Source organism: Cnephaeus nilssonii (assembly GCF_951640355.1).
Source record: "Cnephaeus nilssonii genome assembly, chromosome: 21".
Taxonomy (NCBI): domain Eukaryota; kingdom Metazoa; phylum Chordata; class Mammalia; order Chiroptera; family Vespertilionidae; genus Cnephaeus; species Cnephaeus nilssonii.
In genome coordinates this window covers 35,375,450-35,401,235 of record NC_137092.1, presented here as the reverse complement: position 1 = coordinate 35,401,235, position 25,786 = coordinate 35,375,450, and the positions used below count along the sequence as shown (strand labels likewise).

The window sequence follows — 25,786 nt, the reverse complement described above, 5'->3', positions numbered from 1 at the left end:
TCACCACATTCCTCCCACCCCTCCGGCTGTGCTTGGTGTCCGCAGCGGAGGCTCTGTGGAGAGGGCTAGCGCAGGAGTGTGGGTTTACAGCTAGCTCTGCCCAGTCGCCCCTGACCTTGCCCTGCTCGCCCTTTCCCCTCTGTGCACAGGGAGCAGCATGGGGGGTGGGGAGCTGGGAGCTCACAGAGGGTGTCTGGGCAGCCTTCAGAGGCCAGCCAGGAGGGCCCAGGGGCAGGAGGGCTTTTACTGACAGGCCAGCCTGCTGACCCCGGCTTGGAGGGCAGGCAGGGTGGGGAGAGGACCAGGTGCTGAGGAGTGAGGAGGTGGAGATGATGTCATGACTGGACAGTTCCCTGTGCCCGTGGAGGTGTTATCTCCAGGCTCCAGCTGGGGAAACCAGTGGCTCATCATCTAAAGCAGGGCAGGCTCCGGACACTCCTCCACCAGATTCATCAGCAGCAGGACTTCCCCTCCACCCTGGCGTAAATAAGCACCCCTCTGTGCTCCGGGGGAAGAGGGTGAGGGGCCGCCCTTTGCCTGAGGCTCTTGCCAAGAAGACAGAGCTTGGCAGGCACAAGGGCTCTGGTTTATTTATGTCTGGGAGCCTGCTGGTTCAAGGTGGGTGGGGTCGGCTCTGCTGAGAGAGGTTTCCAAACATGTCCCCTCGGCAGCTGGGGGAGGCCAGGCCATTCATCTGTGCGGCCTGCTGATGTGTCTGAACTTGGAGGCCAACGCACGATGCATGCACTCCCGGTCACAATCACTCGTGTACCTGCTCGAGTCTGTGCCAGTTGCTGGGGAGGACAGCTGCCGACTCTCTTCCCTCCTCCACCTTTCATCCTGTCTTCCCCTCTCTCTCCCCGCTGCCTGGAGAGGCTCCTTAGGCAGAGCAGGGCCAGAGGCAGCCAGCCCCGTGGCCTGAGAGGAGCCTCCGAGGCCAAGGCAGGCAGCTCTGTGATTTGCCACAAACTCTTGCTTCCAGTCCCAGTGATTAAAAGCCCGTATTCCCAGGGGCCTCCGGGCCCCACCACAGCAGCCTGTCTTACGGTACCTGGCAAGCCGAGCAGTGCGCGCAGCACAGGGAATAATCAATAGTGTCGTCGTAACTCTGCATGGTGACCGATGGTCACACTTACTGTGGGGGTCACTTTGTAAGTTACATAAATGTTGCATCACTGTTATGCACCTGAAACTAATGTAATATTGCACGTCAGTTGCACTTTCATTGTTAAGGAAGCTCTTTCTTTAGTCTGGTTTGAATTCCCGTTTCCGGGGAAGCCCCTTTCCTTTTAGGGTCTTGTCCAATCAGGAGAGGGGCCAAACGTGAGGACTCTGCCCCTGACCTAACGCTCTGGCACCGGAGCGCACGGGCAGCAGCTTCCTCTCGACGTTTAGAACGGATCGTGGGCTCAGGCAGTGTCCCCCCAGGCACCTGCCTCTGGAATTAGCCTTTATTCACCCTTTCCCCACTGATATCCGTGACTTTCTTTCTAGATAGGAAGTCCCCAGTGCTCCCCAGATTAGCTCTGACTTCTGAGAGTACAGAGTCCCCGGGTGCCGTTAGGTAACATCCCGTCACCTCGCTGAGACCTGATGTCATGCGCTTGCCACCTGACGGCTGAGATGATGCCAGCCCAGACACCGATGGGCGACGCCAGCCAGGCCCCCCGCCTGCTCCCGCCGCGTCATCGGCCTCAGCCTGGGCCTCGGCACCCGCGGACACGCGTGCCCCAGCGCTGCCAGGGGAAGATGCGCTGCAGGGTCCGGTGTCAGCCCCCATGCCAGCGCGATAACGGTCAGCAGCAAGAGGAGCCCTGTCGTCTGGTCCCAGACAGCGAGGAGCCGGCGCTGGTGATGTGGGCATGGGGCATGGGAGCTGGCACAGGGCTCTCAGACACTGGGCACATTCCTCCCTGATCCAGCACATCCCTGAGACGTGAAACGTGACCCTCGTCCCCTCTGGTGCCAGATGAGGCAATGGAAATACAGTATCGTGAACCTGATCCCTGCCTCGGCCTCTTCTTGCTTTTCATAGGCACAGTTTGGGCTTTATTTGTACCCTCTGGGGCAGAGGGCACTGACATAGGAGCAGAGAGGAGTGCACACCTTCTATTGCCTTCCTTCTGGGCTCCCAGGGGCTCCCCGGCTTTGCAGTAGCGGGGCTGGAGGCAATGAGTGAAGTTTCTGAGAACAGTAGCCTTCCCTTCTCTCTCCAGCAACAGGCGTTGGGGTGTCGCAAGCAGCTCGTCTGACTGTTCTTGGTGCCCCCGGCCCACTTCCCACCTCCTGCAGAGGCTGGTCAGATGCCCCTGACTCCTTGGTCCTTTTCGACCTTCACCCAAGTCTGGATTTGGGGGGGTTCTCACTGCCTCCTTTTCCATCTCTCCAGATCCCCCACCACGGGGGACCCCAGAGCTAGGCCAGTATCCATAGCTAGTGAATAATTCAGAACGCTCACCACAGCGAACTCGGATCCAAAGTGATACTGTGACCAGGAGGCCTCCTTGGGGTGGCTGGAAAGGCGAACCCTGCCCTGGAAAGACGAGTGCTCTGTAATATTAACTTCATTATATAAGGTTTCTCCCCTGACGGCAGAGGCAGCTCCACACCCAAATATTAGCCGAGTCCCCATGACTCCTCGGGGGCTCAGCGCCATCGTGGGCAAGCCTCTGGGACACGCTGCGCACGGCCCTCTGCGCCTCCCGGGGCAGCACGCTGCCGGTGCGGAGTGCTTTCGCATTCGTTTCTCCTTCGGTCACTCACGTCGGCTCCTGGGAGGCTCTGAGCCTTTGAGGCAGCAGGACGCCTGAGAGTTCTGTGTTTCCACCCTCCACATTCGGTGGAAAGGAACCCTTTGAAATTATTCTTGGCAAATAGGGTGGAGTGGAGGGTGCTTTGTTTCCTAAAAATTGCCCCCAAATAGTGCTTTTTCTCTGGATCACTTTCTCTTACACCTGTCAAGGTCCCCTCCCCCAGGAAAATAGAGTGGCCGGGAAACGCTTGGCATCGTCCCTCTCTCTACCTGCCTGGCACCCATTTTGATTTTTTAAAACGTGACCCAGGTGCGTGGTCCTCTCCACTGCCCAGCATCTGGCTCATGACTGTGCCCCGGGAGGACTCCGGAAACACGAGTGTCTCTGGCATCAGGCGGGCGAAGGACCAGTGGGTGGCAGAGGTGGCCTCCTCCCTCCCCGGACGCAGCTGGAAGGTGGCGTGGGGTGTGCGTGCGATGTCGCCCCGTGACTTTCTGGGCTGTGGCCTCGCCGCCCGCTTCCTCAGCCCCTTCAGCCAGGCCTGCCCACGTGCTCCTGGGAAACACCCCGCCCTGGTTCCTCTAGCTCAGTGGTCGGCAAACTCATTAGTCAACAGAGCCAAATATCAACAGTACAACGATTGAAATGTCTTTTGAGAGCCACATTTTTTAAACTTCAACTTCTTCTAATGCCACTTCTTCAAAATAGACTCGCCCAGGCCGTGGTATTTTGTGGAAGAGCCACACTCAAGGGGCCAAAGAGCCGCATGTGGCTCGCGAGCCGCAGTTTGCCGACCATGGCTCTAGTTCATCCTGAAGAATATGAACCTCCTACCGCATTTCCCCAGGGGAAGGCCAGGCTCCTCGCTCACTGGAGTTGCTGAGAAAATGCAATTTCCGGCTGCGGCTCAAAGTGAGTGTTAGGTGAGAGACCTCTGAATATTGACCGTTTCCCAAGCCCCGAAGTCCGAGAGGTGAGCCTTAGAGGCCGGAGCCCCTCACAGCACAGTCCTAACAGAGAGTTCACAGTTCCTCTGGAGCCTGAGGTATTTTTTAAGGCCTCACCTTGTATTCCGAGCTACTAAATTTAGCTGCTTTTCAGCGTTAGACTTTGCTCCTAAAGACTCTGACTTCTCAGGTTTCCCCACCTTTCAGAAGGTGTGGTTCATGCTTTCTTTTTTTTTTTTTCTCCCCCAAGACAAAAAAGTAAGTAGGAAGATTTAAAGAGGAGGGGACTGAAGAATGATCACAAGGGCAAAGGGAGAGACAAGAAACATTTAATATTTAGAGTATTAAAGAAAGAAGGGGCGTGGCGTGAAAACTAAGGGTCGGGAAGGGAAAACTAAAAGAAGGGAGCCCAGTGAGAGAGGGGGCTGGGACCCGCCCGGTGTGCAGGGAGGAGAGCCTGCGAGCAGGACCTGGCTTCCGTCCAGGGTCCCCTTCCAGGGTGCCAGGAGCCCACCTGTCGCCCCCCGACTCAGGCTAACTTGCAAAAGTGGCGAGGGTGAGGCCAGACACCTGCCGCCACTCAGCGGCCCGGGCCTGCGCATCCCCAGTGACGTGGCGAGGTGGGGCCTGCGTCTCGGCCAGGCCCTGGAGCAGGTGGCAGGGCAGCCAGTGATGGCCAGGACTTACCAGGAAGGACACGTAACGGCACCTACCCGGCTCTGTGGCGCCTGTGCTTTCAGAGCCTGTGGCTTTAGCACCCACGGCAGCTCTTCCTGCGTCCTTCGGCCACTCTCAACGGTGCTCCTTACGGCAGCCACTCTCCTGGCTTTTTCTGTCCCAGGCAAAGTCTTCCAGGGGCCTTCTCTACTGACTGTGGCGTGTGTGTGTGTGTGTGTGTGTGTACATGTGTGTGTGTGCACGTGTGTGTGTGTACATGTGTGTGTACATACACAGGTGGTGAGGAAGCCTCAGGACCAGTCATCTATTCAGTAAGACCTATGACTTGTCATGCTCCCCATTTTACCTTCCCTGTAGCCTAGGAGCAGCTAGAAAACCCAAGACTGGGCTTCAGAGGAAGTCTCCAAGGCTCAGCTCACCCCCTCTTCCCGTCTCCCCATGCCGATGCCCTGGTCCCGTTCCCTAAGGCCTCGTCCTTCAGGCAGCCGCTTTGCAGGTGCTGCTGCCTCCTCGTGCACTTGTGAAGAAGTGTGTCCGAGGCCACACAGCCTCGGAGTGGCAGGGCGAGCACTGACAGCAGCCTCTGGCTCCACACCCTCCGTGTGCCACTGAGTCTCAGCCAGCGCCAGGGACCGCCGAGCCTTCCTGCCGTACGCCCGCTCTCAGCCAGGGCCTTCCCAGCCCCCCACTCCTCTCCGAGCCCTCCCACTGCTGTGTGGACACTGAGTATCCGAGCCTCTGGTGACTTGAACAAGGTCCCTTAGCAGGTCTGGACCCGAGACCCAGACCCTCACCGTCCATCCCGAGGCCTTGGGCGCCTGCTTCCCCACCCCAGAGCAGGAGGCAGATTGAGAACAGGCCTCACGTGCAGACAGAAACGGACTAGAACGGGGATCTCTCCCGCGGGCTTGCCCACCAGGCACCGCTGCTTCCTGTTTGCTGCTTTCCTCTTAGCAGACTTCACCCCTGGGCTTCACCCCTGAGCTCCACTGGCCCTTCCTGAGGTTGTTACTGTGCTGATGGGTAGGTGTGTCTGGAGGGGAGCTGAACCCTCTCGTTAGGGGATGCTAAGAGCTGTGTTGGGGTGACTCTCCTTAGGGTCATCTTGGTGGTTCCGTGTGGCCTGGTAGAAAGCTCTTCCGGGTTCTTCTGAGCCTGCAGGATCCTTGGCAGCCTGGGGAGCGAGACCTGTGAGGGGTCCTGAGAGAGCCCCAGGCTCAGCTCATTCAGCCCCTCCCACCTCGGCTCCTGCTGCCACTGCCTTCTCCCTTTTCTCCTCAGCCTCTTTGAGGAAAGGTTACAAATCCTAGCCTGGGGAGCCTGGAAAGGACGGGCCGGGAGGGTTGTCTTGCGTGTGAGGACCAGGCCATCTCCATTGCTGCTGCAGTCGATGACTGTCTCGGTGGCAGCCGAGTGAGATGACGCGGTCACTGTACAGACATAAATACTGAGGGAGGGTCGGTCTCCTGCTGGGCGCAGCACAGGGCCTGGCGTATTTGCCACCTGATCCCTGCCTTCCTAGGGGACAGCAAGGCCTATTTATACACAGCCATTATGCAAGAGGGCAAGCGCTCAGTGCCAAGGCGTCAAGTGAAAATTGAGAGAGTTCATTCTTTATAGATGGGGGGCTGCCGAAGTGGTCCCTGGCTCCCCAAGTCCCTGACTCCACGTGTCAGAGCTGGCCCCAGAAATTAGAATCTGTGTTTTTGCTTTTGCTAGGTTCCTGTCCTCACAAACCCCAAGTCATTGGCCACCACAAATATTTGTAAGGTTTTCACAAGCCCAGGGTGGGGCCTCCTGCCCCTGGTGTTTTGGCTGCAGGACCTGGCCCTGGGCCCCAGAGATAACACGGGGCCCTATCTCCTCGCACCTTCTTGAACTTGGAACCACCCCATCAGCATGATGATCCATGTTGACCCTCAGTATTTAAGCTCTGAGTCCCTCACCAGGCTCAAGTGGGTGCAGAATCCATGTCTTCTTTGACTGGTGACTCTGCCATGGGAAGCTGCCCTTAGAGAGACGCAGCAGACCCCAGAACTCTTGTGGCCTCCCCACTACCCTCCTCACAGCTTGCTCTCCTCAACTGTGAACCTCTGGCCCCCTCTGCTGGCCATTCCCTGGATTTCCTGCTGGTACTGTCAAGATGAAGGTCAAGGAGGAAGAGGCTGCTGTGAGTTTACCATTAAGTTTTCTCTTAGATGTTTTTGCCTGGGCAGGGCTGCTGGTGGTGAGGGGCAGGGGTGGGGCAGGGGATGGGAAGGAGAAGCTAGCGGAGCAGTAGCCACAGGGGCGTTCAGAGCACAGAGTGGATTTCTAGGAGAGGACCTCAGGGCAGAGGAATTCCCCGGGGAGGCTGGCTGCAGTCTGGGTATTGGAGGGGGAGGGTGCATTGAGAGGATGGTGCCTGAAGCCAGTGGGCAGGGCAGCAGGACTTGGCTAAGCTGGCTGCGTAGGGATCCAGCAAGGAGCCCCTTTTGGGCTCTAGCCCATTGGCTTTGGAGAGCTTTCGATCCTGGAAGCCTGGCGAGGAGACCCACACTCTTTGGAAGGCTGAAGAAGGGAGTCAGGTGACTGTAGCTCTGTTTGTGAGAGGGGCTGTGATGGTGGGGGTGTGTCTAGGCATGCACGACGGCAGGGAATGATGCAGGTGCACGCGTTAGAGTTGCTTCCTGTCACACCCGGGTGTTCCATGCACACTGAACTCACCTGGCAACAGCTGGACTTGGGGACAGGCAGGGTGGGTTGGGCAACACCTCATCCGAGCTTGGTCTCCAGGCCCGGTGAACCCTTGTCTCCTTCCAGATGGGAAGGAGCAGTGCGAGAGCCCCAGGGGAGGGGGAAATCGCCCAGAGCAATCCGCCCCTAATCCTTGGGCTGGGCCTCAGGCGAGATGGCGGCTGCAGAGCCTGGGAGCACCGGCACCCCTGCTCGCAGGCCCCGGCTCCCCTTGGCAAGCCCAGTGCTGCCCAGGGACTGTGACCCCGGGGGTCTGGCTCAGCCTGCAGAAAGCTGGGGCCCTAGAGCCCCCGGCACCCCGGCACCAGCACAGCTGCGGGAAATGGTGCCCACACAGGTGAGGTCCCTGGTGGGTGGAAGGAGAGAAGCTGATGGGTAAGGCAGGGTGATGGGAGAAAGCCACTTGGGCAGTTTGTCAGGCGGCTGTGCTGGGTCTCAGGGTGCGGCTCCCTCCTCTCCCTTATAGAGAACTCTTTGTGGAGGGAGAAGGGAGGAGGGGCGAGCACGGGGCCTCCAGGCTCAGGCTGCCCAGTGCCGGGAGGGCCTCTGAGGGGACTTGTGCAGGAGGCGAGTGAACCTCGGCACTGATGCTTCCAGAAACCAGTAGCCATGTGTCCCTCCACCCGGGGCTGGAGGAGCTGAGTGAAGTTACGTAGAAGGGCGTTCCTGGTTGTGGTTATTTGTGTCCGTGGAGACACAGTGACAGGGAGAGGGGAGTGTGAGGGTCCATGAGCACTGACCCAGGGGGCCAGTGGGAGAGTCTGGAAGGAGCGACACGTTGGGCGCTGGGAGCTTTGGGAGAACTCAGAGGAGGCCCCCAGGTGGGAGGGCAGCTCGGGGGCCTGTCGGGTCTGTGGGAGTGAGCAGAGAGGGGACTATGGGACTTTTGTGTGGACAAAAGGGCATTGTCGTCAGCAGGGTAGGGAAGGAGGCGATGGAGTGGAGGCTGTGGTTTTGACCAGAACCCAGGGGTGGACCTAGCAGAAAGGCCTGGCAGCTGAGGGCTAGATGAGGGGGGTCCCCAGGAAGAAAAAGGAGCCTGAGGGTCAGGGTGGGGGAAGTGTCGCTGGCTGCAGGAGGAGGCTGATTAGAGCCTCAGCCAGTGGCGCTGCCTTGAGATCGTGGGTGCAGCATGAGAGGATGAGGGTGCTTCCTCGTGCGTGTGTGCGTGTGTGTGTGTGTGTGTGTGTGTGTGTGTGTGTATGTACTCTGCACTGCGAAACCCTTGTGGCAGCGTGAGGTTGTCTGTAAGCCACCGAGGCCGGGAGAGCCAGGAACCTTGTGCCTCTGCCCTGCACCTCGAGGGCCCCGTGTGGAGGTGGGGATGTTGCTGCAGTTTTTCACCCCACTTTACCCCGGTGAACAGGCCAAGTTCACCTGCTGCCCCCTGTGTACCCCGTTATCTAAGCATTTGCCTCCCAGCCCTCTGGAGAAAAGCTGAGGGTCTCTAGCATGGTGGGACCACTGGGCGGGCTGGTGTGCTCCCCCCGCTCCCCCATACCTGTCTCCACCGGAAGTGCCCGGTTAAGCTGTGAAGCCACATGTCTCCGCCAGGAAGAGAAAGAGCCCGCAGCCCAGCAGCTGTGCCCGCTGATTTGGTGAAAGGGGGGCAGCCCCTGATGCCAGGACCAAGAGCTGGGATAATTACCCTGCCTGCGATGGCTGGAGTGCCAGGGTGGAAGGGGAGATGTCAGGTTCCCTCCCTCCCAGCTGCCTCTTCGCGCTGAAGGATTGTCGCCGGCCATGGATTTTCCTCTCCGCCTGGCCTGGCTTACCTCCCTCCCTCGCCCTCTGGGAACTCATAGGAAAAGGGAATCTGGGGGTTCTCCATCCTGAGAGGGGTGCTCAAATCAGTCACGGGGCCAGAAGTGAGCAGTTGCAGGCATCTTGCTGAGTCGCCTGGGACTGAGCTCCTGACTCACTCGCCTGCTGGGCCTTTGGCCACTGGAAGCCCAGGCCCTGCTCTGGGCAGTGTCCTGAGTGGACCTTGACCCGCTTGGCCAGGCCCACAGACAAGGCAGTTCCCCTTGTCCCACAGACCCCCTTGTCCCGACCCCGGGAGGGCACCTCAGGGCCCCCTCTTCCTGATTGACAGGCTGCCGTGTTCCCCTTTTTTTTTTTTTTAAATATATTTTATTGATTTTTTACAGAGAGGAAGAGAGAGGGATAGAGAGTTAGAAACATCTATTGAGAGAGAAACATTGATCAGCTGCCTCTTGCACACCCGCTACTGGGGATGTGCCCGCAACCAAGGTACATGCCCTTGACCGGAATCGAACCTGGGACCCTTGAGTCCGCAGGCCGACGCTCTATCCACTGAGCCAAACCGGTTTCGGCTGCCATGTTCTCTTAAAGGGAAGCATCGGCACCCTAGCGCTCTTTCCGTGTGTAAGAGCGACCTACCTCGGTGCTGGCTTTCCACCCCTGAGCAGGACTGAAGGCCCATCTCTGTCAGCCGGCTCTGGGGACCCGACAGGAGCTCTTTGTAAATCTAGGAAGGCACTGCCTGTCCCTGGGGGTGGGGGTCAGTCTAGGCCCCTCTGCAGTCTCTTGGGAACGGGGAGCTCAGGTGTGGAGCACACACCATCGTTAGGACCCTTTCCCTCCCACACAGCTCCACGGGAGCCGGGATGCTTTGGGTTCCACCATGTCTCCTGTGTGCTCCCTGCCTCGGGTCCAGGCTGCTGGGCTAGTGTGCGGAGGAAGGGCCGCTGTCCCGTGCCTGGGCCGGGTTAACACGAGGACATGAGCTCAGGCCTGGGAGGAGGGAGCCAGGGCTGGGGAGCGCCTATAATCTGGCCCAGTGCCTAATCTGGCTTTGCTTAGAGAGGCTGGGGGAGGGGGGGGGGGCGGGAGGGTAGGGAGGGGAGTCCTGTGAGCCATGTGCAGGGGTGCTTCCAGGATCTCACAGGGGCAGGGAGAGGAAAAGGGCAAGTAGAGCCCGGGCCACTAGAGACAGCATCCCACTTCTGGCTCTTCCAGGACGTTCATCCGCACTTCCTGGAGCTCAGTCTCTGTGTAGAGTACGGTCTTTGATGCGGGCCCTGGCTGGTGGGCACCCTGCACAGGGAGCGTGGCATGGCCTCCCTAATGGCCTGGCATAGAAGGGGCTCATGGAAGAGGCATGGCCTCCCTCCCCAATCTCCTCTTCTTAGAACTTGCCCAGCCTGTGCGCAGGGGTCAATGCTGGGGTCAGGTACCTGCGGAGTGTCCAGCCCCTCTCAGGCAGGAGAGAGCGGGGAGGGGGCCTGGGCCAGGTGAGCCCCTGACCGTTTTGAGAGAGGAGCGGTGGTGCCTCTTTAGCCCACGCACTTCGTGCTCTGGGCTGGGGGACCCTGGGGTTCCACCTGCTAGTAACCGGGAGCTGAGTGACCAGTATTGCTCTTCTTTTTACTCACCCGGCCCCAGGAAGGGGGTCGGCAATGAGTTAGAAAGAACCTCTGCTCTACTGAAAATGTGGCTATAAGATGCAGGGCCCACATACCCTCCACAATAGGACTTTGGTTGGACCTGCAGCCCAGGCTAGCAGGTGGGAGGACCTTGGCCCTCCACCCCCAGGTGTGCAACCATCACCTCTAGTTCCAGAACCTTGTCATCCCTCCCAAAGGAAGGCTATACCCATCAAGCAACCACTCCCCATTTCTCCCTCCCAGCCCTGGCCACCACTAATCTGCCTTCTGTCTCTATGGATTTAACTATTCTGGATGTTTCATATAAATGGGATCGTTCAATATGTGACCCTTTGTATCTAGTTTCTTTCACTTAGTGTAATGTTCTCGAGGTTTGCAATGTTGTAGCAATGTGTCAGTACTTCATTCCTTTTATGGCCAAATAACATAATATTCCATTGTATAGATTGACCCGTTTTGTTTGCCATTTACTAATTAATGGGCATTTGAGTTGTGTCCACCCTCTGGCTATTGTGAATAGTACTGCGATGAACAATATGCACAAGTATTTATTTGAATACCCATTTTCAGTTGTTTTGGGTATCTACCTAGGAGCGGAATTGCTGGGTCATTTCATTTGGTAATTCTATGTTTAACTTTTTGAGGAACCACTGAATTGTTTTCCACAGTGGCTGCACCATTTTACATTGCCACCAGCAAGGTATGAGGGTTCTAATTTCTCCACATACTCGCCAACAATTGTTATTTTTCTTTTTAAAATTGTAGCCATTCTAGTCGGTGTGCAATGTTGCTTAATTTATTCTCACTTGTTTTTGAGCACCTTCTGTATGCCCTGAGGTTGTACTGCCACTGTTGACTTACTCAGTGTCTTGTTTCATCTTCCTGACAACCCTTTGGTGTAGGTAGAATCACACCCCTTTTCTAGATGTGAAAACTGAGTCTCAGAAAAGTTAATGACATATCCAAGGGCACACAGCTGCTAAGTGAAAGCCGGGATTCTAAACCGGTGTCCGACCTCAAGTTTAGTGCCCTTTCCGTTCCCAGCATGGGTCCTATAGCCTGCCTCATTGCTTTTGCTTTTTGCTTTTTTTTTTTGCAAATCTTTCTCCTTTCCTCATACTCTGCTTATTCCATCCCTCTTAACAGCTTTCTCCTTCTGTGCTCTCATTTTCCTTCCTTAGTTGACGCACCCTCCCTCCTTGTCCCTCTGCCTGTCTTCTGCCACCTCCTTGGCTCTCGTTCGCTCAGCCACCCCATCTCCCTTCAGTCCTTAAAGGACACTGCTGCTGCAGGGGGTGCCTGGGAGGCCAGGGCATGGAGAACCCCCCTTGCTCCTACGTGCTCCCTTTCTCCATGGTGACGAGGGCGAAGGGGATGTTCTGTGACTGGAGATGACCAGCAGGACCCAGGCATGGCAGACCTCGGGGGGCGGGGGTGGGGGGGGCAGCGAGGGTGCTGGTGTCCTCCTGCAGGACCCCAGGACAGAGAAAAGGGTGGGCGAGGGGGCCAGGGCCCCAGCCCCAGGTCACTGCAGCCCACCAACTGGTTTTACCAGTGTGTGTTCTCCTCTCATTCCTGGGATTTCACAGCCAGCTTCAGCTCCGTGTGTAAGCTAGCTGGACTCCAACGGGGGACAGACTCCAGGCTGCCAGAGCAGAGCTGCGTGCATGCCCTCGTCGTCCTGAAGCACCTCCACTTTTCACAGCTTTTCCGAACCCATGTCTCATTAGTGCCCCCACGCTCCTCCAAGGCGCCGGGACAGCCGCCCTCCTCATTTTGAAGAGGAGCAAACGGCGGTGCTGAGCCTCAGGCAGTGACGCAGCCAGACCCAAACTCTTCTCTGGGAATTCTTTCTCCAGGAAGAGGGTGGAAAAGAGGGAAGGAGTTGAGTTTCTTTGGAACGCACATTGGCCTTCTGAGAGGGTCAGGTTCCTTCATTGTAAAGCTACGTGTTACAGAGAGAATCTTGTCTAGTTCACTGCCTATATTGCAGCATCAGTACTGAGTAAACGTGTTGGTATAATCTCTTAAATACATGTTATTCCTCCCCTAAAAGAGAATTGTGCTGTGTAGACCCGACAGCATTTATGAGCGCCTTCTGTGTGCTCTGAGGAGCAGTACTGATCACTCAACGCCCGGTCCTGTGTGACCCTCACCACAGGCCTGAGAGTAGGTCTGATCATCCCTGTGTCACAGGCGGGGGACTCCGAGGGGCAGGACAACTGAGAGGTGGGCTGCTGGCCCTCTCTGCAGGGAGCAGCATGGGAGGAAGTGGCTAGTTGCAGGCTCGGTTGTAAGTCAGACTGGTGGGGCCGTTAGACCCCAAGCAAATGTAAGAGGGAAGTCCTGACTGCAAGAGAGGTGGGGAAGGGACCTCGGTGTCCCCAGCATTCCCAGCGGAACCACGACCTGAACAGGCCCAGAGGAAGCCCACGGAGGAGCCGCCCTCCCCTGGCTCCCGAGGGTGGCGGGGCCATTGTTCTCAACCGTGTTTTCACTGCTTTGTATCTCGGCAGGCATCGAGTTGGGTGACTTCTGCCTCTAATTGGCATGGGCTGTTTCCAGTTCGAGAGCATGTGACTGGGCCACGTGCTTTGTGTTTGACCCCTTCCCCCACATATACCTCACCCCGCCCCTGCCCCCCCATACATATAAAAAGCGATGATGTGACCCAGCCGAGTTGGGGTGTGTAAAAATACATGGGGTTGAGCCATTTCCTGCTGCTTCCGCTGTTGCATGGCGATAAGACACTGAGACTCGGTTGTGGAGAGAGAGCCTCCAACAGGCTGAGGGGAGCCGGCCCTGGAGAACAGGGCTCCAGGCCCGCCCGCCCTCATCTGACCTGCCTTTCCCATCTTTCCTGTCCTCTGTGACCTTCCCTTCCTGCCTTATCCGTCTCTCTTTCCTTCGTGCTACCCTGACGCGCCGAGGGTCGGGCCGGCTTGCCTGCCGGTGAGGAAGGGGCTGTCATCTCTTTCCTGCACGTCCAGCCCCTTCCCAGCAGGGCAGCTGGGACCTCTGGGCCCCAGACCGCTGCCTGCTTCCCTCGGCCTGTGGGTTACTTCTGGGACGGAGTCTTCGGGGACCTGGCCAGCAGGGTGGCAGGGGGTGCTCTCCCCCCAGTTCTGGGAGCCTGGGCGGGGTCGGGCGCTCCCACCACCATGAAGCGGAAGAGGTTGCTGACAGCTCCAGTGAGCTGGAAGGTAACGGGCCTGGAGGGTGCAGCAGAGGTGGGGTGACCCGCTGAACTGCATTAGAGAAGCCGGGGTGGGGAGGGCGGGGAGCTTCCTGTGCCAGTGCTGGGGCCAAAGTGTGGGCTCCGGTCAGGTCTGAGGAAGAGGCCGCTCAAGGCAGGAGCCTGTGGGGAGGTTGGGTCCGGAGGGACGGCTTGTCTCATCCCTGAGAATTCAACCCTGTGACTCCAGTGCAGCCTCAGCCCCGCGTGGTCCGTGTGGGCGGGAGGCCTGACGGCTCATCGTTGTGTGAACTCTGTCCCGAGGAGGAACACCTCTGCCTAGACTGCATTCAGGGCCGTCGCGGGGTCAGCTAGATAACAGGTGGCAGGTGGGTGAGCGGCGGCTGAAAGGGATTCCGTTGTCACGCTGAACCCTCTTCCTGAGGCCCCCGGTCATCCGCCCCCACGTTCTGGGTAGAGAGGCCAGGTCCACAGGTGTCGGGCTCCCCCCGTGGTTTCATGGTGCACCCAGGCTTCCTCTGCTTGCCTCCCGCCCTAGGTTGACAAGGGGGACCTCGTGGCCCTGAGCCTCTCCAGCGGCCCCGGCCATGGTGACCCCGACGGCCCCATCAGCCTGGACGTGCCGGACGGGGCCCCCGACCCTCATCGGACCAAGGCCGCCATCGAGCACCTGCACCAGAAGATCCTGAAGATCACGGAGCAGATCAAGATCGAGCAGGAGGCGCGGGACGACAACGTGGCGGAGTACCTCAAGCTGGCCAACAACGCGGACAAGCAGCAGGTGTCGCGCATCAAGCAGGTGTTCGAGAAGAAGAACCAGAAGTCCGCCCAGACCATCGCACAGCTGCACAAGAAGCTGGAGCACTACCGGCGGCGCCTGCGGGAGATCGAGCAGAACGGGCCCTCGCGGCAGCCCAAGGACGTGCTGCGGGACATGCAACAGGGGCTGAAGGACGTGGGCGCCAACGTGCGCGCGGGCATCAGCGGCTTCGGGGGCGGCGTGGTGGAGGGCGTCAGGGGCAGCCTCTCGGGCCTCTCGCAGGCCACCCACACGGCCGTGGTGTCCAAGCCCCGGGAGTTCGCCAGCCTGATCCGCAACAAGTTTGGCAGCGCCGACAACATCGCCCACCTGAAGGACCCCCTGGAGGACGGGCCCCCCGAGGAGGCGGCCCGGACGCTGAGTGGCAGCGCCACGCTCGTGTCCAGCCCCAAGTACGGCAGCGACGACGAGTGTTCCAGCGCCAGCGCCAGCTCAGCCGGGGCTGGCAGCAACTCCGGGGCCGGGCCCACTGGGGTGCTGGGGAGCCCCAAGTCGAACACACTGTATGGGGCGCCCGGAAACCTGGATGCTCTGCTGGATGAGCTGCGGGAGATCAAGGAGGGACAGTCGCACCTGGAGGACTCGATGGAGGACCTGAAGTCTCAGCTGCAGAGGGACTACACCTACATGACCCAGTGCCTGCAGGAGGAGCGCTACAGGTGGGTGCTCCCCCACCCTCGCCTCCGCCCAGCCACCCCCGGCCTGAGGTGCGGGCCCAGGGCTCAGACGCAGGGCCGTGGGGCAAGTGGAAGAGCATCCACAGGGCCCCGCGCTGCCGGAAGCCTCCTCCGGACTGGGCAGGGAGACGGGAGTACGGGCCCCGTGGGAGGGAGGCTCTGCCTGTCTCAGGAGCTGTGAGCATCCCCATTGATTTTATGTGCTCAGCGTACAGAAGGGGACACTGAGGCAGGGACCAGCTACATGGCCTCTCCTCTGGTTAGGAGCACTGACTCCGGAGTCAGGTTACCCGGGTTCAAATCCCAGCTCTGCTCTTTACTGTTTACTATTTACTGCTGACAAAGCCTTCCTGCCCTCAGCACCTGGTTTCCTCGTCTGTGGGCGGGAAGAACATGAATCCCCACGCGAAATGCCTGTGAGGATGAAATGAAACCAAGTCTATGAAGTTAAAGGGTGTAAGTCTCCGGCACGGCCAGTGTGCACTGAGCTGCAGCCCTGGTCCCGCCTCCCCTCTGCCCACCTGCTCTTCTGCGCTGTGCCTCTCGTGTGGCATTGGCACTCGCTCCCTGGGATTCTTGGGGATTTTATCCTTAGCACTTTTTCTTTTTTAAAAAAATTATTTATTGTTTTGAGAGAGAGAGAGGAAGAGAGAGCGAGAGACATCCATTTGTTGTTCCACTCATTTATGCATTAATTGGTTGATTCTTGTGTGTGCCCAACTGGGGATCAAATCAGCAGCATTGTATTGGGAGCTCTAACCAACTGAGCTACCTGGCCGGAGCAGCACTTCTTGTGTATAGCTATGAAGAAGGTTTGGAATCCTGCCTGAAAACTAACCACCCCCACCTAAGACTCAGCTTTCAATACTTGTGCCTTTAGAGCAGAGATTGTGACTCTATATCCCTGTGTGCCCGGTACCCAGGAGAGCATCTTAGCTCAGGGCAAATTCCTTAACCTCTCTGTGCCTCAGTCTTTTTATCTGCAAAATGGGGGTGACTAGTACTTACCTTGTGGGGTTGTGATGATGATCCTATGAGATAATCTGGGTGAAGTGCTCAGCACAACACCTGCTCCTGAGGAGTGCTGTGTAAGTAGTACCTTTCATTGGTGTCGTTGAGCACATGGGGTGGGTTGAGTGACTGTTGAGAATGAATGGAATTGATCCTGGCGAGAGAAGGGAGGCTCGAGAGCCAGGCCTGGTGTCACACACACTCTCCCTCTGCCAGGTACGAGCGGCTGGAGGAGCAACTCAATGACCTGACCGAGCTTCACCAGAATGAGATGAGCAACCTGAAGCAGGAGCTGGCCAGCATGGAGGAGAAGGTGGCCTACCAGTCCTATGAGAGGGCCCGGGACATCCAGGTATATCCAGGGACCCTTCTTGAGGAAGCCCCAGGTGTGCTGGCAGCTGGCAGCAGCCAGAGGGTGAGGCTTTACCACGTGGGGGATGGCGGGCACAGGCTATTGCATCAGCTGGGGCAGACGGACACGTGGGTGAAGCGGGTAGTGCGGGGAGAGGTGGATGGAGATAAGAGCGGAACGGCAGGCAGAGTATGCACTGTGCAGAGGCAAGCTGACTGGCGAGGGCTGCCAGTGCCCCAGCTCTGTGATGGCAGCCGTGCCCATGAATGATGGGAGTTCCCAGAGCCTCAAGAGGAAGCTGGGATTGGGCCAGCTCCTCCCCTTCCCACACTAATCAAGACTCCAGTTTTCTCCCAGCCTCCCCAGATCGTCATAGGGCTCTGCCCACAGCTGCAGCTGCTCAGCCTGTACCTGCCTGGCCTGTGCACTGTCCCTCTCTCATGGGCCCACCCTCTGTCCCCACAGGAGGCCGTGGAGTCCTGCCTGACCCGGGTCACCAAGCTGGAGCTGCAGCAGCAGCAGCAGCAGGTGGTGCAGCTGGAGGGCGTGGAGAACGCCAACGCCAGGGCGCTGCTGGGCAAGTTCATCAACGTGATCCTGGCGCTCATGGCCGTGCTTCTGGTGTTCGTGTCCACCATCGCCAACTTCATCACGCCCCTCATGAAGACGCGCCTGCGCATCACCAGCACTGCCCTCCTGGTCCTCATGCTCTTCCTCCTCTGGAAGCACTGGGACTCCCTCACCTACCTCCTGGAGCACGTGCTGCTGCCCAGCTGAGTGGCCAGCTGGTCCCTACCCCGTGCTCCCCCGGCCCCCATCTGGCCATGGCTCTCCAGGAGGGATCTTGGGACGCCCCACTCCCTTGGACCTTTTCATGTGTCTGGTTTGGCCTCCTGACCAGACTTCATTCCAGCAGCTCCTGCCCTCCTCTGTTCTTGCTTCTGTCCGTCACCTTCTCCCTGTTGGCTAGAAGGGAGCCTCCAGAGCAGCCCTGGCTGGAGGTGGTGGGGACATCTGTGGCCAAGTGGAGCAGAGGAGGACACCGGCAGGGACTGTTTTGATGGCTTACATTTGCACAAGGACTTGGATGCGGCCAGGCAGGAAGGCCTGTGAGCATAGGAGCAGGAGAGGGCTGTGCCTCAGCTTCCCCAGCAAGAGCCCACCCGGTGGCAGCCACTGCTCCCTCTGAGGCTCTGCTGGCCCCAGAGAGAGGGAGGGCCTTCCCAGCCTCGGGCACCTGCTGGGCTGGGCCAGGCAGAAGGTTCAGCCCACCCCTCCTTCCTCCGAGCTGGTGTGAGGCTGGGTTCTGGACTGGCCCTTTGGGGAGCTGGAGGAGGCAGGCCCTGGAGGCCTGGTGGGTGTGGCTTTGGACTGGAGTTTTCCCTCTTCTTCTTGCTGCCTGTCACTGGATCTGCTCTTTTCAGGGAAATGGCCCCGGGGGGCCCTGAGCCTCAGCCTAAGCCCTTAGGCCCCTGGGAGCGCGCTGGGCTCTATTTATTTATTTATTTGTTCCTTTGTCCCTGATCCCCACAGAGCTCCAGGGAGAGGCCCGCCCCGTCCTCTCTCTGAAGCCAGGGCTCGTTCTTGGCTGTCAGGCACTTCCATACCAGTTAGCCTCTGGATAGTCCTGGCCGGGAGGAGCGGGCCACGCCACCCAGCCCCTCTCCCAAGCCGCCTCTGGAGCCAGGACAGGAGGAGCGAAGCTTCCCTTTTATGTGTCTATTTATTTTGTGTGCGTGTGCTTGTGTGGAGGAGGTTGTTTGTGGCTTTATTTTTTTAAGGCTCTGGAGTGTTGTGTATGGTTTCTCTTCATACCCCAGCCTCCCCATGAGCACTTCCAAGAAGAGAGGGGATTTCTCAGAAAAGGAGAGAGAAATCCCCTGGAACGGGAGGGCAGTGGCTGCCAGCTGTGGACCTTAGGAGAAATAAATATCCTCTAAATTTTCAACCTTCCTGTCTAGTGTTGATGGATTAGGCTGTCTCCGTGTGTCTCCGTGGAAAGCGTGAGTCTCTCCCCACTCTCCAGCATTGTGGTGGGTAACACACATCGGGCCTCACCTGTTGGCCTGAAGCCTTCTTCCTCTGGATCCTGCATCGAACAAGGGACCATCTACTTTGCTCAGGCTACGCGAGATGGCACCTACCTCCTCCAGCCCTCCTGGAGTGCTTTCCAACAGGAGGGGAAGGGGATTTTCTTAGCTCGGAGAAGACAAGCAGCGGGAGGCCTGGACAGCAGCAGTCCTGCCCAGAGGTGGCCAGGAGAGGGCAGCATACTCCTTAAGTCTTAGGTTCAGTCCCTAGGGGCCTCTGTTGGCCTTCGCGTGGCCTTATCTGTTCTGTCCAGCCAGAGCTGGAGCAGGGCCTTAGCATAGAGGCCAGGCCCTCTGGCTGCGTCTCCCACTCCTGGCAGTGAAGGGCACCCGCAGAAGGCCCTGGGTTCCCGGCAAGATCACTGTGGGAGCTTGAGTCTCCCTAAAAGGAGAAGGATGCTGGCTGCCAGCATTATAGGAGCAAGAGGGTGGGGAGGGCACCTACCCCAAAGTCCTGGCCCGTAGTGAGCGTACCTGTGGCCAATCCCCCCCCCGGGGCGTCCGTTTCCATATCTGTACTATGGGATGGGTGAAGCAGCTGCTCATTGCAAAGCACTCTGACATTCTGTGGTTCTGTAGGTCTGAGAAGTCCAAAGTTTAGCTGTCTCCATGAGGGGACTCCGGGAGCAGGGACCAGGCCCGAACAAGCTCAGAAAGGGCACTATGCTGGTACCATGAGCAGGGCAGCATTTCTGTTGTTGCTAATCCTCACTGGAGGATGTTTTTTCCATTGCTTTTTCAGAGAGAGTGGGAGGGGGAGAGAGCAAGAAACAACGTGAGAGAGACATATGCACTGGTTGTCTCCTGCACTCACCCCGACCAGGGCTAGGGATCAAACCTGCGACCCAGGTATATGATGTTGATGTAGGCCAAGGCTCTAACCACTAAGCACACCGGCCAGGGCAGGAGTTTCACCAGGTGACCTTACGGGGCCTCCAACAGTGTCATTCCTGGACCCTGCACCTCCTCCCCTCTTCCCTTCCAAGCACATGCACATCTCCCTGGGGGGCACTGGAAGGGAGGCTGCCTGGCTGGGAGCCCACATTCCTGGGCCCTAGGTCGGGGTTTTCCGCTCCAAGCTGCAGACATTTTCCACATTCCTCCCCAAGGTCAGGTGCCTTCTCTGTGCTGGCTCTTAATGTCACTGCAGCCACAGTCCACCCTGAAAGGGACAGGGGGAGGGAGGGAGGGAGGGAGGGCAGGCTGCGTTCTCAGCCCATCCTGAGGCTGCAGGCCCAGCAGTTCAGGAAGAGGGGAAGGTTAGCCTCAGCTCTGGTCACCTGCAGAAAGGACCACGAGGCCCTTTGCCTCTTCGTGATAACGGGGTGCCCAGTAAAGCCCCACCCCAACTGGGAGTTGGGTTTTGCTCCCCTGATGATCACTGATGCTTCCTTGTCTGGTCAAAGCCTCCACCCTCTGTAAAGAGGGGGTGAGTTGCCCCCATTCTGGACCTGCCTCCCTCTCCTGCCAGGGGTTCGCAGGGTGGCCTCCTCTGTGGGGGACCATCCTCCCTCAGCTGCAGGACCCGCAGGCAGGCTCCTCCCCAGAGCATGTGTGTGCGGGTCCTGGCCCCACACCTGGGGGCTCAGAGGGCTCGGTCAGGCCTGCCCAGGGCGGGGGCTGCCTGGGCGTGGTGTTTCCTGTCCTGGCAGCACCTGGGCAGGTGGCTGGCCGGGAGCCGCACGCTTCCGGGGCCCACGCAGAACTTGCGCTTCCGCCAGCCGCGTGGCAACGGTGGGGCTGTGGCAGGTGCAGGCTGAGCGAACACCACAGCCCTCAGCACAGCACCCGCAGAGGGAGTGACTTCCCCTGCCTGGCAGGTCATTCTGGGGGTCCCAGGAGAGGAGGGACGGAGGGGAGGAGAAGAGACCTGGGCCACAGGGTGGGAGAGGAGAGGCGCTGTCGCTGGGGCACCGGCAGGGACCCTCGTGGCTTCATTGCCCCGGGGTGGTGGGGCCCCTGAGTGAATTCCCGACGCCAATATTAGAGCATGGGCTTTGGGGCCCGCAGACCTGGGCTCAAATCCCAGCGCTGCCCTCACCGTAGACACGGCGCCAGCTGCTCTCACACCAGCCTCCTCATCTGCCAGTAGGAAAGCCAATGACGGGCATCGCGGGTTTAGGGGGCAGGAGAGAGGGCATTCCCGGGACTTGAGCATGTCGCCACAAACCTAATGGGACGAACCCAAGGCAGTATGGCTACTCCTGCTTCCTGGATCCAGGCCCCGTCCGAGGGCTGCAGAACCGCTCACAGGAGTCCAAGGCAGACCTGCAGGGCCGCGCAGGCTGAGGGGGACGGAGGGTCTTGGCCTCCGATGCCTTCCCTGCGAGTTTGCTTATTCCCGAGCCGTTCCCCCAGTCTCAGAAACAAGGCGGCCCAGTCCCAAGAGGCCAGCCCCCGCCTGAGAGCGGACCAGGAGGCCTGCCTGGCCGGGGCAGCTGCCTGTGTGCCGGCCCTGGAGTGGGTCAGTGCACAGCATCCAGGGGCCTGGGATTGCCCAGCTGGGGTAGCTCAGGGGTTGAGTGTCGACTTTGAACCAGGAGGTCACAGTTCAATACCCCATCAGGGCACGTGCCCAGGCTGTAGGCTCAATCCCCAGTAGGGGCGTGCAGGAGGCAGCCGATCAAAGATTGTCTCTCATCATTGATGTTTCTCTCTCTCTCTCCCTCTCCCTTCCTTTGTCTGAAATATATATATATATATATATATATATATATATATATATATATGTATATATATATATATATGTATATATATATATACACACACACACACACACACACACATATATTCTGAAATACTAGTGTGTATACACACACACACACACATATATATATGTATATATATGGCCTATACATATTCTGAAATACTAGTGTGTATATACACACATATATATATATATATGGCCTAGGTTTGAGTGACTGAGACTCAGCCACTTGCTGGCTGTGAGGTCCTGGGCCTCAGTTTCCTCATCTGAAACATGATAATGATTCCTGTGCTACCGAGTGGCAGGCTGTACTAGTAATTAATGCTGAGGAATCTCGGATACTTGGCTATGGGTGCCTGCCCCCACCACACCCAGAGCTCTTCCCAGGGGAGATACCGGTCAGGAGGCTGCTGGACCATCTGAGCCCCTGGGAGGGATCCCACTTGCTCTTGGCCTGAAAGGTTGCAGCCAATCTCCAGACGGAGAGGGAGGAGGCGGTATGGCCCTGCCAAGCATGCTGGGACAGCTGTGGGGAGGGAGGGGAGGCCGGGACTTACCTCAGCACATCTTGACCTGCGGCTGGGAGACTAAAGGGAGGTGGCTTCTGCCCAGCAGGTGTGGCTCAGTGGCTGAGCGTCGGACCATGGACCAGGAGACACGGTTTGATTCCCCATTCAGGGTCCATGCTCCGGTTGTGGGCTCAATCCCAGTGGAGGGGGAGGGGGACGTGTAAGAGGCAGCTGATCAATGATTCTCTCTCATCAATGCTTATATCTCCACACCTCTCCTTCCCTCTCTCTAAAATCAATAAACATATAAAATAGAATTTAAAAATTATCTTAAAAGAGAAAAAGGAGGTGGCTTCTATGCACAGCCATCGTCTCCTCAGGTGCGATTTAAGGGTGTGGGAAGGCCCAGGCCAAAGTTATGGCAACATCAAACCCTTTTTCTGTCCAGAACCTTACAGCTAACACATGCTGTGTGCGTACACCGATTCCCTTTCTCTTCACTACAACACGGGGGGATGGCTAAAGAGATGCCATTAAACCCCGTTTTTACAGACAATGAAACGGAGTCACGGAAAGATGAGGGGAACTTTCTCATGGACACAGTGGTGAGCGGCAGACCCAGAACAAACCCAGCCTTGCTGACGATGTCACTGCCCGTAATTAAAGCCCGACACCCACAGCTAGGTGAATGCTGCTTCTTCATGGACAAATGCGAGTGCTCTCGGGAGAGGAAAACCTTAGGCCATCCACACCTTAGTGTGTGGGTATGCTGCACTGCCAGGGAAGGAGAAGGTTAGGGCTTGTGGGGCGAGGAGAAAACACTTTCAAAGAGGCGGGAAGGTGCTCGCTTCGGCAGCACATATGCTAAGATTGGAACGATACAGAGAAGATTAGCAGGGCCCTGCGCAAGGATGACACACAAATTCGTGAAGCGTTCCATATTTAGAGAGAGAGAGAGAGAGAGAGAGAGAGAGAGAGAGAGAGAGGCAGAAAGGGAAGACAACACTTCTACAAATTCCATTGACTTTCTAAATTTCCCCAGAACTGGGTCCTTTAAACCTTGAAACCTAATGCCAGTCCCAGAGGAGAAAGGCGAGGGGGTCCCAAGACACCATTTATTCACCTGGTCAGCAAAGCTGCATAAACGTCTGCCTCGTGTAAGACACAGAGGATGCTCTTCAGACACCTGGAGATCTGTCCTGGAAGACAGAGTTCAAAATGGGTAAATGACAGGGCAGCTTGGTAACTGCTGAAACAGCTGTGATCTAAGGAAGAGCAACCACTGCTGGAGGGGAGCTGGGTTGGCAATGTTCTCCTCGCTCGATGACACACCCCTCGTCATACATTTTTCACCCATCCCAGCGCCTCCTGAGTCTTCCAGCCAGAAAGTCCTTGTGATCTCATGTACCTCTCTCTTGCCCAGCACCGCCCAGGACACCTGGCCACGCCCAGTGCTGCCACCCTGTGACCTCAGCAGCTAGGTGAAGGGCTCTGGGGCCTTTATGGAGTCTCTGGCCAATGCTCCCATTATACAGATGAGGAAACTGAGGCCAAGGCAGGGGAGATGACTTGCCCAAGATCCCCGAGGTGAGGTGGTGCTGCAGGAGATGTCCCCACCACGACACACAGACCTGGAGGGGTGTGACTGAGGACCCTGTGCTCTGTACGTCGTTGAAGAAGGAAGGTAAAAAGGCATGTGGGGCCGAAACCGGTCTGGCTCAGTGGATAGAGCGTCGGCCTGCGGACTCAAGGGTCCCGGGTTCGATTCCGGTCAAGGGCATGTGCCTTGGTTGCGGGCACATCCCCAGTAGGGGGTGTGCAAGAGGCAGCTGATCGATGTTTCTCTCTCATTGATGTTTCTAACTCTCTATCCCTCTCTCTTCCTCTCTGTAAAAAAAAAATCAATAAAAATATATTTAAAAGGCATGTGGGGGGACCTGACTCCACCCTGAAGAGAGGGCGCTCTGAAGCCAGGGGGAAGAGAGAAGGTGGGGGGACGCACCTGTCAGGACAGGCTCAGATGGTGACAGGGCCGGAAGCTCGTGCTAAGACCCCAGTTTCCCTCCACAGATGGACACCCCTGCCGCAGGTGTCTGCTCTCTACGAGCCTCCGTTTCCTCACGTGTGCAACAACCCCGGCAGCCTGCCATTCTGAGCTTCCGTGAGCTGCAACCCCCGGAGGCATCAGGAACCGAGACGTGGGCTTGACTGGGGGCGTGAGGGAGGCTCTGCCCCTCAGACCAGACCAGGCCCTGCTGAGGGGCAGGAGTGGCACTGTCGGGCACTGACCCTGAGTTACCCTCGCTCTTCCCAGGCTCCCCCGGGGCCCTGAGGTAGGGTGGGGTGCTCAACAGGCCTGCTAGGTGAGAACAGGTCCTGAGGAGGTTTAGGAAGGGTGTGGTGGGGAGGGCGTGCCGCTCAAACCCGGTGTGATCACTCCAGGGGGCACGCCTGCCAGCTTCCTCTGAGGTGCCAGACGGGGCAGGGCAGCTTCTCACATCTTAGCAAGGAGCGAGGGGAGTTAGACACCCACTCCCTCACCACCCACCCAATGCCAGCTCACCAGCCCGGCCTTGCTCAATGATGGACAAGGAGGGCCCGGGAGCCAAACCCAACTGCCCAGAGCTGTGAGGACAGGAGTGTGGAACCTGTCCTCACAGGCCCAGCTGGCCAGGAGCCTGGTCTCCCTCGGCTGCCTCCCCAGAAGGAGCAGGAGCAGACAACTGCCACAGGTGACTCACCAATGAGCCTTCTTGCCATTCCCACTCCCGGGGCCAGCCCAGGACAGCCCAGCTTCTCCCCCGAGGGGCCTGGAGACCAGCCCTCCTCACGGCCAGCTTCTCTGGGTGTCCAGCCCTGCTCCCCCGCTCTGTGCAACAATCAGGGTCCATGGGAGGGGGGGGGGGGGCTGTGTTTGCAGCAGATCCAGGCAGTCAGAGCAGATGCCTTTGTGAACGCAGACAGAGGCCACGGGCCCAGACCTGGCCCGAGGTTTGCTGTCCTGCCCCCTCTCTCCTCCACAAGGCCACACCCATTCTCCCTGAGTCCAGGGACGGAGTGGTCATTGTCATTCCTTCTCTTTTTCTTTCTCTCTTTTTTTTTTAATAAACATCAATGATGAGAATCATTGATTGGCTGCCTCCTGCACGTCCCCTACTGGGGATGAAGCCTGAAACCTGGGCATGTGCCCTTGACTGGAATCGAACCTGGGACCCTTCTGTCTGCGGGCCAACGCTCTATCCACTGAGCCAAACCAGCTAGGGCCGTGTTCGGCAAACTGCGGCTCGCGAGCCACATGCGGCTCTTTGGCCCCTTGAGTGTGGCTCTTCCACAAAATACCACGGCCTGGGCGAGTCTATTTTGAAGAAGTGGCATTAGAAGAAGTTTAAGTGTAAAAAATTTGGCTCTCAAAAGAAATTTCAATCGTTGTACTGTTGATATTTGGCTCTGTTGACTAATGAGTTTGCCGACCACTGAGCTAGGGCGTCATTGTCATTTCTTCATCTCCTTCCATGCTAGAGCTTAGAACCTGCCTCACATTTATTCCCTTCTCAACCACCAAAGATGTGGGGCCCCGCAGTCCACTCACTCCCTGTGGGATAGAGCTCACGGTTAGAAAGTACTTCCTTCTGCTGAGTTACTATCTACCTCCGTGGAATCCATTCCTGGCACTTCAAGAACTGCATGTCCCCTCCCCATCCCCCATCTAGAATTCTTTGTTCTGAGCCAAATACCCTCCTGAGACTGGTTTCAAGACCGCTTGTCAGCTGGCCTGTGTCCTCTGGACACATTTCCATTTAGCCACATTCCTCTTCTAACACGGTGGGCACGACGCTTCAGCCGAGGCCAGGCCAGCGTGGAGAGTGATTCCAAGACCTCATGTCCTAGACTTGGGCACGA

The 25,786-nt window shown here is 57.9% G+C and overlaps 1 protein-coding gene across 6 annotated transcripts in view; it reads left to right on the top strand.

Moving 5' to 3' along the window:
* TMCC2 (transmembrane and coiled-coil domain family 2) overlaps positions 1 to 18,528 on the top strand; it is a 36,350-nt gene extending 17,822 nt beyond the window's left edge. For 4 of the 6 annotated variants that reach the window (XM_079761274.1, XM_079761276.1, XM_079761277.1 and 1 more), the window contains exons 3-5: positions 14,259 to 15,199; positions 16,445 to 16,580; positions 17,046 to 18,528. In XM_079761274.1, coding sequence (XP_079617400.1) covers positions 14,259 to 15,199; positions 16,445 to 16,580; positions 17,046 to 17,357 — 1,389 coding nt within the window. In that variant the 3' untranslated portion in view covers positions 17,358 to 18,528. Of the gene's footprint in view, positions 1 to 5,469; positions 6,549 to 6,841; positions 7,452 to 14,258; positions 15,200 to 16,444; positions 16,581 to 17,045 lie in introns of those variants that run through there. The other 2 variants (XM_079761278.1, XM_079761279.1) reach the window with 2 other exon arrangements.
* Positions 18,529 to 25,786: the final 7,258 nt, after the last annotated feature.